At 41.3% G+C, this 11871-nt stretch overlaps 1 protein-coding gene across 1 annotated transcript in view; it reads right to left on the bottom strand.

The window, feature by feature from the left end:
- Nucleotides 1-11871, bottom strand: part of COG5 (component of oligomeric golgi complex 5) — a 187616-nt gene that overhangs the window by 5990 nt on the left and 169755 nt on the right. The window contains exons 19-21 of the mRNA XM_085298128.1: nt 5371-5447; nt 4756-4882; nt 4147-4226 (exon numbers count right to left, since the gene is read on the bottom strand). Coding sequence (XP_085154254.1) covers nt 4147-4226; nt 4756-4882; nt 5371-5447 — 284 coding nt within the window. The remainder of the gene's footprint in view (nt 1-4146; nt 4227-4755; nt 4883-5370; nt 5448-11871) is intronic.

Below are 11871 nucleotides of genomic sequence, written 5' to 3'. Positions count from 1 at the left end.
AAAGAGGGTTGGTGGGATGTTCTGCATATATTAATGCTTCATTAAAAATGCCATAAGTAAAAAAAAAAAAAAAATCTAAGTTTAAGATGCCTTCCCACATAAAGAGAAGGATTTTAAAGCACTTATTAAATTACTTCACTTGCTTGAGCAAAAACATGAGCTTTCTTGGAAACCAGGACAAGCTGATTATATAAGACCCAGCTAGTTCTTTTTTAAAATGTTATTTCAACCCATGATGATCTATATCTGAAGTTTTTTTTCTTTTTTTTTTTTTTTAAAAAAAAAAGATGTGTATGATCTGGGCTTTGGTTCTTAAAGGAATCTTAATGAGTATCATTTAGAAATATTCCAACTAATTACTTAGCCTTCCATGGTACTGTGACTGCTTGGGCATTCCTGGGCTCCCCCTCAGCCAAACCGAGCCCGATTTAACCCGAAAGCTTCCCGAGGCTTTTACGTGGGCCCTGTACGCTCAGGCGCCCCTCGATGACTGAGCAGCTGGAGGTCTCCCGAAACATGGCGAGAACCCGGCAGCGGCTGCACACAGGCCAGGCTAGGGCAGAGCCCGCGGAGGGCCAGCGTTTTCTTCGGTATTACTTTGCTCAAAGTCTGTTTCGTCTGCAAAATCCAAGGCAAAGCCGCAAATGGAAAACACGCTGTGTAAGAGCACAGCTGTCTGACACCAGGCCTAGCTAATTAAGTGCTATAAAAGTTACTTCAACACCAAAAAGATCCCAACGATCCACAGTATCGCCCGTASCACTGCAGCACGCGACACGTCTGATTTATTTACGATCGCAGAGGCGATCCCCAGGCGGGCAGGGCGGCTGCCGCGGGCCTGGGGAAGCAGCAACGCCTCCGCGGAGCGGCCGCGCTCCTGGSCCAAGCGAGGCCGACCGCGACCTCCCGGGGCCGACTCCACGGCCGCCCCCAAACCGCCCTTTCCGCTGCTAAGGGGCAGGTTACCGGTGGGAGCTGCTCTCTCGCTCAGGACACCAGCGCCCGAGGGAAACGAGCCCTTCCCCGGGGCAAAGGAGCGTGCTGGAGCACGGCGGGTCTGCCCGCGCCCCCGGGGCCGGCCCTCGGGGCACGAACGGTCCCGCGAGCTGGCTCAAAGCCCGCCGCCTGCAACCGGAAGGTTTCTTGCATGGAAGCGAGGTTGACTCTTCAAACTTCTGCCTACCAAGGGGCCCCTTTCAACCGCACGCCGGCTCGGGGAAGGCGCCTGCGGCAGGGCATCTCGCCTACCGCCAAGCGCCGACAGGGCGGCTGTCTGCGCGCGAGAGCTCCCCAGCGCTCGCCTACGCTCCTTCACGGCGAGGGAAAAACGGAGCTTTCAGGACACAGTGCAGCTGCCCTGTTTTAGGTACCTGCTTTAGGATGAGATGAATCACCCAGCAGCGCCTGCTTCTCTCTGCGGACTGTAAAGGGAGTCGAGCTAATCTACCTTTGGCCAAGTAAATCCCAACCAGCAGGCCGAACACGAGCAGGAAGAAACGCACAAAAATGTTGATCGGAAGCTAGTGATTCACAATATTAACACCACGCTGTGCACAAAGAATTTATGATCCATAGAGCAGAAGAACCACTGCAATTAGGTCTAAATACTAAGCTGTAAAAATTGTGATAACAGAAGTAAATGAATATCTCAGAAGCAGCTCCCTAGAGTAATTGCACAGTTGTTACAAACTGAAGCTGCAGAAAATCGCTATTTGCAAGGATGCATGAAACATAAAGATAACTTCACCTGACATAGGCCAGTATCTGAAGGCCTAAAACATATGCAGTCCAACTAGTGCGGCTGTACAAGTAAAACAGGAAAAAGCTTGAGGAGTGCGACTGATAAAATTTAAATTCTAGACAAATGAGCAAGGTCCCTGCAGTTCAACTAAGTCCATACAAGGCTCATGAAGTACAGAATAGGGCACTCAGATATCTCCAACTACAGAATTAAAGAAAATCCAGTAYGAGCGAAATACGAGGGTGCTGCCAGTGACTGGAACTTGGCTTCTTGCCTTACATATGGATAACTGGCTTATTTAGAAAGGATTAGCAGCAGCACAACAGAACATGCTACAAAAGATGAAGGCACATAGCAGCGCGTACAGAAGCCACCAATATCTGTAAAGGAGAACCATGCTCTATACTCTCTGGATTCAGCCTGTTAGTCAACTAGCTCCTGCGGTGTGCTGCTTGCTCCTGAACACACAGTGCTACCTGTGCTGCCAACCCTACCATATGGAAAACAAATCTGCTTTACAAACCCAGCGACAAGGTAATTCACGCAGCTCAGCAAAGCTGAGGTGGGACTGCAGGAGGTGGGACKGGGGAGGGACTGAGGAGCAGCGAGGCAGGGGCAGTGACAAACACCCTGGCTCCGGTGTGTCAAGGGTAGGCAAGGGCCAGCAGCAGCCTTCGGGAAGGGCAGCTCCTCAAAGCTGGCCCCATCCCAACTACAGGGCAGAGCAAAAGGACCCCAGTTTCCCCTAAAATGCTCAAGTGACAACCTTGCAGCAGCACATGCTTGGATTTTATAAAGCTCAACTATTTTAACACTGGTGCAACAAGAATAAGGGCTGAAAAGTAAGCTTTGTAAGCTGGTTGGTCTAATAGAAGACAGTCTCTTGGCCTAAAAGCCTTGCAGGGTCTGCCTAGTAATTCCACGGTAGGAGCAGTTTATCAGTGACCACCAGCAAGYCCATTGCCGGAACCAGTGTGAATGAAGTTGAACTGTAAACAAAGACAACTGTGTGTTGTGGTTTAAGGACAGGATTTTCAAAAGTGCGGAAAAGTCTTTTAGAGAACAAAATCCCATCAGTTCTCATATGACTTGCAATCCTAACTTTCCCTAGTAAGTCTGAAATTCAATCTTGTCAATTTTGCCTTAACCATCAGGGCTGAGATTACAATCAAACTTTCACAGCTAAGTTACATATACAGCTATATCAACCCCGTAACTATTATCCACTCCCCTATAATTCAAGGTGTCATGGCTTGAGATGCAAGAAAAAACATTTTTTAATTGAACTAGACTAATGATATATGATCTTCAAAAATACTTATTAAACATACAAAGAGACATGATTTGCATTTTAATATTTTGGAAATAAATCCTACTAACATCCACTGATGACGAACTAACATTTTCTTTTACTGGCCCAAGCACTACACTGGGCTATATGGTGTTACCAGCTTCTAGAGCCATAAATATTTATAGCGGACTCTTGTTGACTATATATTTCAAATCCTGCTGTAAATGTGTAGGCAGGTAACGGTGGGTTTTCTCAAGCAGAACCACTGCTGGCTAGAATTTAAGAGTTAGCCTTTATGATTTCAGCAAAAGCTGGTAACATCCATGCACAGAAGTGCACAGAGTTGGTTCCTGGGCCAGACTGAGTCTGGCAGGGCTCTGCACGAGGACACCAAAGTCAGGACAGGCCACACAGAAATTAGAAAAGCTAGAAGCTAAAAGATCATCCAAGTCATGAATCTAGAGGATCCTCATGCTGGAAGTGTTCATACAGCATTTCTGTTCTATTTCTGTTCTAACTTAAAAAATCAGCTTGTTTTGGAAAAAAAAAAAAAAAAAAAAAAAACCTCTCTGTAATTTTTCCTAGCATTTTAAGACACAAAATAATATTTACTTATAAAGCTATCAACACCAGACAAAGATTTCTGAAGCTGATTTCCTGAAGAATAAATAACATTACAGAGCTTACAAACAAGGAACTTCCACTTTTAAATTCCTATCTACGTTTTCATTGCTTAAGGTTTCAGTGCCTCTCTTTCCCAATACAGAAGGCAGGATGGCTGCAGCCTTGGCTTTTCAAGGACTGAGAGGGGCAGTTTTCCTAAAACACAGCATTAACTTGAACCATTACTGTGTGCAGTTTACTTCTTTTGAAAGAGGATTATGTGCACTCTCCAAAAGCACTGAAGGGTTTGGGCTTTTGGAGGGGAGGTGAAAGAGGTAGTTTATGTATTTCTCCCCTTTTGTGGCTCAATCCATGAGTGGGAAGAGGGTAATAATATTTATGATACATYTCCTACAGCACGCTTCTCTGCTTTTCAAGACCAGTCATGAGCTCCGGATAAATTACTGCTCCATTGTCAAACATTCACAAAAGAAAGAAACGTGATTTTTACCGTATAAGAGCTAGTCTGTCTTTTTCAGACGGATGATCATCAAGCCACTGGGAGTAGCGGGCAATGGACCACTCAGCCCTCTGATACACACAAACAGAAACAAATACATATTACACATAAATGTAAAACAGGACACACACACCTATTTCAGAAACTATGATGAAATAAATGAAGGTCATGTGAGGCACTCTTAATTCTGCAGTTACACAGGATCAGGAAAGGAATCAGACACAATTAATAGAAATAGTAGTATGTTATTTGGCAGCTCAGAGATGAGATCTAACATCAGCATTTCACCTAATTCAGATAGCAGTTTGAATCTAGATCTTCCACATCCTACATGAGCAGGATCTGGCAATTTGCAGGCGAGGATGAGACCTGCCTTTTATGAGTTGATAAAATATTAAAGAATTGAAAGACTATTTAAAATCAGGCTATCATTTTCCTACCATTAATTTAAATACAATTCAATGACTGCACCTTTGCTACAACAAAAACTAAGCCAACAAGTCACATCAAGTATGAGCTTGAACAATGTTTAACTAAAATAACTAGGGCAAACAAAATGATTCTCTCTTCTAAGAAGCAAGGATAGYTTGATCTTGTTACCTGGAAGGGTGATTTTAACTCTGCTGGTGCTCTTGTAAATAAGAACTGGAGAATAATGCTGAATGGAATAACCTCTCCCAAAGCTGGRCTACTGGCAATATGCTCGCTGGTCTGGAACAGCAGTGGTCTGGAAAAATGTAACAATACACTTGTGAAGGAAACAAAAAACTTATCTTATGCATTAGAGTAATACCTACATAGTAGCAATATTGGGTTAGGATAGAATTATCTCATTTTTTTCCACTAGTCCACATCTTAGTTTTTCAGGRTATTTGGACTGTAAAAATTCACAGTAGTCCTCTATTTTAATTAAACTACACAAGTCTGTAGGTTGTGTATTTTAATGAAAACAGGTAACTCTACAGGGCACTGTCACAAGAAGTAGCAAACTGAATGCAATACAAAAAAAGTGCAATTTGGTCAACATTTGTATGACTAAGAATGGTAAACAATAGTTATACTCTGCATAAAACTTAGAAGGAAAGACTTCGGTTTAATTTCCTTGTGGCTCTTGCCAAAAAGCCTTCAATCAGAACTAATAAAAGGTAGTAAACTAGTTTTGAAATACAGTTTGGCTACACTACCAAGAGCTAGAAAACCGTGACTGCAACTCACCTGAACGACCTCAGCAGTCTGTAAGATTTTCCTAGGTCAGACACTCGTCGGCAGAATGGTGCTACCGCTAACTCCATCTGTAAAAACAAAAATTTGAATTTGGATTAGACTCTCCCAGAGTATAAAACAGATTATAACTAGTTTGCCTTTAAGCAATAATTTGAACTTGCAGCCTAAGTCATCAACTTATCACTAGTGGCTGCTTTTGAGACAAGAAGCTATTCTTTCCTTTCATTTTGCATCGCCCAAGCCAAGACTTTTGTCTTACTCCTGGCTGACACAGTAAGTATTGCAGGACAAACAATAGCTGTTCTCCATGAGTAATAACAGAAGGGGTCTCATGAGCTTTCTGAGATTGATGCTTCATTTATTTTAGCAGGTTTATTTTGTTAGCGATGAGTATCCTCATGCATTTATGATAATATCCCCAAAATCTGGTCTCAGTCTGGGAAGAAAGCAAATCTAGGCATGGCTCTGCAACACACTATCAAGGCAGTAACAACACACACCTACTTCAGCCAGGTACCCTTCCTTTCAGGGCAGGACAAGATTAAAGTAATTTATTCTTAAACACTTGGTCATGACGCTGGGGCAGAAAAMCTACTGGGACCCTATTGTCATAGGGCCATAGGGTAAAAAGAGCATCTGTAAGAGCATCATTTTCTTATTCAGCTGTCTGCTCTCTGTTAGGGCTGAGTCACAGCAGCCATCTTTAGAAACAAACATTTTTGACACTTTTTTTTTTCCTTAAGCACTGTGGAGCTCAACTGCTTTTTTTGAACAGGAGCTAGACTCTGCTCAGGTTTTTATATCATTCACACAAGACTAAATTCCAGTCATGCATTCTTCATCAATTCTCCATTACCAGCAAAGACATATAGATCATATAGATGAAAAAGAATAATTTCACTTTCAGATCCCATATGGACACCCCCCACACCAGTACCATTACATGGCAAAATTTCAGTTAATATGCACAATAATAAAAAAAAATCCAACAAAAAAAAAGACAAAATCATTTTCTCCAGATATGGATTAAGTCTTTATTTTTTGCATTCCTGAAGTGTCAGTCAACAAAACAGGAATGCAAACTTTAATCTTTATGTGTATTTTTTTTAAATCGCAGACTTAAAGGACTATTCAGACTTCGATTTCTGCACAGTGCACAATTAAGCTAAGTTTCAAAGGATCAATGCTAAAACAAGTAATCAGATCAAAAACACCATAGTATCAGCTTCCCATTGATATACTATTGCTGAACTAGTTCAAAGCATCTCTGGTAAGACAACATGTACAACGAGGTCTTTAGCACTATTATCCTTCCTAGTTGTAGCACTCTCTCAAGCAGAACTGGTCGCTCGAACACCAGCTTCACAAGGAACATGCAACTGTGCTGCTGGGGTTCTGTAATCATAAACAAAGACATTTCGGCAACTTTGTTGTCCTACTTCATCTAAAACCAGAAGAAAGTAAAGTAGCAATTAATGCAAAATCATGGCCATACACTTTAGGCACCCACCTTTAGCAGCATACCATTTAAAGATGTGATGATAGCACAGAATTCATCTCACCTATCTTTCAACATCTACGTCTGAGCTAGTGCTTGGTTGTCTTCATACTCAGTAGAGGGAAACAGCCACTTCCGGAGTGTGATACATCTTTCCCTAAGGTGGATGTCTAAAGCAGGTCAGGTGAATCATGTCCTCACATCCAAAAAAGCACCTGTCTACATGATATGCTATCAGGCAAAGGTGGAGAATCCAGAGTGCCAAACCTAAGTACCTGCATTTCCTCTACTGGTAAAGAAGAGAGGAAGGCACCCCGGAAAGGTGATGGAGGAAAGACCTCACAGAGCTAGCTTACAGAAATTGCAAAGCATCACCCTGGAGCTTAGAAACCTTGGAGGACATGTCCCACATTAAGCACTTCCAGCTACTTGATATTTATCTGCATTTTGTATCAGGCAGAAACTCTTAGGAAAGGAAAGTGAATAAAAACTCAGGAAGCAGAGATAAGAAGCTTTTTCTCCTGTTTTCAGATTAAGGTTCTAGCCCTGGGCAGCAGTCAGGCTCCTGCCCGCCTGCTCTCTTTCTGGCCCCTCTAGTGTAGGCTATGAACTGGCCCTTCTTCAACAGTTGGGTGGGATCCCTGTCCTGTGTCCCCTCTCCTGCCATGCAGGTGCAAGGGGTTCCTATGTCTTAGGCTAAAGAGCGCACATAACTCAGCTCCCCAGTTCCTCAGCTCTGCCCCTTAGACAACCGTGCGAAATGCAAGTGATGAGCAGCCAACGGCCCAAGGCTTGAGAAAGAGCTCTCATGCCACGTGCTGGCCTCAGTGGTGTAAGTGGGCAATGCTYTGTGCCTGTCTGCAGGACTGACAAGCTTTTCCCAGGGATTTCTGCAGGAAGCTGCTCTGATTCCAAACTCTGATGAAGCTTAGTAACAAATTCAACATGTTTTTTCCCCGGGTTGGATCCTTTTGAGCATCTACAGGAGCCAAGAGGCAGGTCTGCTGCACAATATCAGCAGTAAGTGGCCAAAAAAGAGGAGCTTATGAAGTGGGCTCTGCTGCATCGTGATACAACACCTACACAAGCTCTGAAAAACAAATGGGAGTAAGTATCCGATTTCTTCAGAGCTTCTTTTCAAATATTAGTATTGGCTAGTGGCAGCTGGAAGAAACCGATATCCCATAGGAGCTGGTGTCCCAGCTCTGGTGGGAGCTGTGGGCTTGTAGCTGTGAAGAACTAGGGAGAAGATAATTCTTTTAGATGCTTTAGAGAATTTGCTAATAGGCAACAAACCATCATTCTGACTTGTGAAAACAGAGATGCATGGAGCTAACTGTACTCATGGGGAGAGAGAGATCCCAGCACAGCAAAATATAATTTGGCTTAATACGTTTTAAATGATCCTTTCTCTCTTGAAATACAATATGATGTCATGAGACATAAGTGAAACTTCACTGTTCCTACAGCTTAACCAATTATTTATTAAAACAAGTTTATATGATCTCTCTGGAACATAGTTAGCAGTTTCCCTGTATCAACATTTTTTGGTATTAAGTACTAAATAGTAAATTCAATTTACTTCAGAAAATTCTTTTACTTCGTCTTCAACCTTTATTCACTCTAGGAAATTATTAGTATTGCTAGAACTGGATAAATTTAATGGCAGCAGATGGTTGATTCGTGAAGTACTAGCTGCCAAAGCAAAAAAAAAAAATGTTTTTAAGCTTTGTAACATACTATACCATCTAGAATTGACTCACAAAGAGTGGGAATGAGTGAAAAATAATGTGGTAAAAATGTACATAAACCACAGAAACTCTTTTTTTATTTTTAAATTCCAGCATTAGTGTGCTATGTGTTATAACCCTATCTCTCCATTAACAACTAGAATTCAAGTAATACCCAAGACTGTTTTTTTCTTTGAGCTTTAGCTGTTTGTCCGAGTTCAATGACATGATGAGATGCCACAGCATCTTTCTGCTGTCACATCCTGCTGTCACACGTGCTGGTCTCCGTGAACAGCCGCGCCGGCCGGCACCGCCAGCTCAGGAGCGGCTGCTAGGGAAGAATCATCTCGCTTGGAGCAGCTGCTATTTTTAAGGTGCAGGAATTGGGCAGAGAACAGAACATGCATCACTTTTTGGTTTTGTTACCTGTCATCACCTGACGCTTTGTCAACTGTTGAGTCATGCAATATGGTTACACTGTAACAGCTTTTGCTATGCTACACAGCTATAGTTTCCAAAGCATTTTGGTGAGCTTTTACAGTCTGGGTGATGCTTTTGGCTGTCTGCAAGCTGGTATTGGTACTGTGTGTGCAAGGCTTTTGTGCAGCCACGTCTTACGGGCTTTACAGATGAAAGTATTAGTAGTGCTTTTGGTGGCCTTTCCACATTTCTCTCCCAAAACTGCACATTTGAAAAGTCATATGTCTAGGCTAAATCAAGTCAGAATTTTAGCAAGAGGAATAGCATGTGAATGTCAAAAAGAAAGCAACAGCTAGGATGGAAGAGGGCCTCATATCTTCTAACTTTGTTCAAAGCCCATTGCTTTTTCATGATTTATTCATGTTCTTTTGCTATGCTTCAGAGAACATAATGACAGACTCCTGCCCAACTTTATATAAAAAAATATTCCTCTTCAATGATTCTTGCTCTCTAAGCCTAAGAAGGTTTTATTATCTTTTCTTCTCATATGACCCTCTCATAGCCCATGGCTAGTTGGTCAATTATTCGTTGAACTATTCACTGGCTAGCCATATTGTAAAAAATACATCACATGGCTGACTTCTCTAATCGGATTATGTTCAGCAACCCAAGGGTAAAGTTAATACATACTCTAGATACAGATAATGCATATATACTGAAGAGTGCTTTGAAAAAATCCATAGTGAAGTTATTGTTTAGTGCCTATTGTAGTGTTTTCAAGATCTCTCATTACTAAAAGGCTATTTTTTCAGTTGGAAAATCTTGACATTAAATTTTTTAGCAATTATATTTCCTCTTGGCCAAAAGGAAATATACAGTTTTTAAATGTTAACTCAAAATGCTGTTTTCTAGCTATTCACCACGAGAGAATAGAAGAGCTCTGAATTATTGAATGAAAAAGGCTGGCCTTGAAGGGATGTGGAGTGATTTCTCCATCATGCAGCAATTCCAAAATGGTGATGTTTAAGTAAATCTTTCAGCTGTGTAATGCCTACAAAATATTGCATGCCAGAAAATAATTTTCTCCTTCTGGCAAGATAGGTGACATTAAACACTAAGTCCATTTCAGCCACAGTAGTTTTCGTCCTTATGACTGCAACTGTGATTAAAGCACACTGCTTCATTAAATTCCTCTGTAAGAATCCAGAAAGGAGAATTAAAAAAAAAAAAAAAAGGGATAAAAAAGAGTTTTTACATTTGTGTGGTCATTCATCAAAGGAGCAAATCTATTTACCTTTTTTAAAAGTCAAAATGCCTGTTAATATTCTTGCTTTTTAAATGCCATGTCAGGAAACTAGATTCTGACCATAGGCTAACCAGTGGACAGAAAGACACATTGATAAGAAATACATAAAGTGCTCGCTCTCTCCCTCCCTCCCTCCCTCCCTCTCTCTCTATATATATATCAATATAAAACATTATTAAAGAAAACAGGATGAATAAAAATAGTTGACAACAGCTGAAGGTAATCAGTCATGACATGATGACATGACATGGGGTTCTTGGCAGAGGCTCCTACTTGTATGTCACTGCAAACATAAACATATACGATGAAATGATCAGAAAACATGTAGTGCCCTCATGCCATGAAACATAAGGATAACTTAGCCCTTGCAGTTTCTAAACTAGTTGAGTTCAATGTAGTTGTGATTTGTATTTGCTATTAATAAATGGCTATTTCCCCATGTGTGCTTAGAAATTTTACTAATAGACTATCAATTTTCATGTCAAATATTACTGAAGAATCCCTATTTCTTCTAAACACATTTCTTAGTTGATCATACTATATTCCATTCTTTGCCACATTGCCTAGCAATTCTATCAGGTCTAAAGAAGGCCTGAATTATGCAGCACAGTATGCGGTGGTGCTCTAACAACTCTGAATACTGAGYAAGTCAAAAGAGCCTGCAGAGCAGAACCAATACTCCCTTGGAAACATAAATGTTGAAAAAGCACCACTCAGAAGGGCTTGCTTGCCTCTACGAGAACATTTTTTCAGTCTGTCTAGTACTGAATTCAAAAGTGAAGCTTAGTATTATGTAAATGGATACTGAATTATGGTCACCTGGAAGTCCCAAGAAAAAGCACAATATGCAATAATAAGCTTGAAGCATTGCAGACATTTTCTGGGTTTAAAGTACTTCTGTGTTCCTGTAAGCACTAATGTTCGCGAACTTGTATTCATAATTTTCAGGCATATTTCATGCCTTCTGTACCTTCATTTATAGTTGCTAAACTAGCACACAATTACTGGAATATCTGCAAYGCACAGGATAATAAAATGTAATATTGACACTATGCAATTTGGGTAAAACGGAGGACGTAAGTTCATCAGAATTACAGCAATAATTCTCAACAGTGTACGCAGCTGAGCGTTACTCAAGAAAAGCGGCCATAGTCCGCACCTCACCAAACCCAGTTCTGAATGAACGAGGACTTGAAATCTCAGTTCCGTCTCCCTTCTGTGTAAAACCAGAACATTTTGAGGCAACCTATTAGTAAAAAAAGTTTGTAGTGCAAAATTTTTCAAATCTGACTCTCAGTCAAAGCTATTTTGCTGAGAATAAAACAAGAACAATGTTTCTTCTAACTTTGAGTGCCCTGACAAAAATGGGTGTAAGCTCTGTTTAATGAGCTATCTGAAGTCTGATGCAATCCAAAGTTATCTGACTTACGGCATACCTGTTTGTGATAGGACCTCAATTAACCAAAGCTTCTGGGTAGATCTGCCCAGACCTCCTTCTTGCAGTAACCCCAAAACAGCAAAAGGAGTTTAAAATCACA

The sequence above is a fragment of the Rhea americana genome, unplaced genomic scaffold (genome assembly GCF_003343005.1).
Source record: "Rhea americana isolate MKP2758 unplaced genomic scaffold, rheAme1 scaffold_1, whole genome shotgun sequence".
Lineage (NCBI taxonomy): Eukaryota > Metazoa > Chordata > Aves > Rheiformes > Rheidae > Rhea > Rhea americana.
The sequence above is the reverse complement of the archived record's forward strand: the minus strand, read 5'-3'. Positions and strand labels throughout refer to the sequence as shown.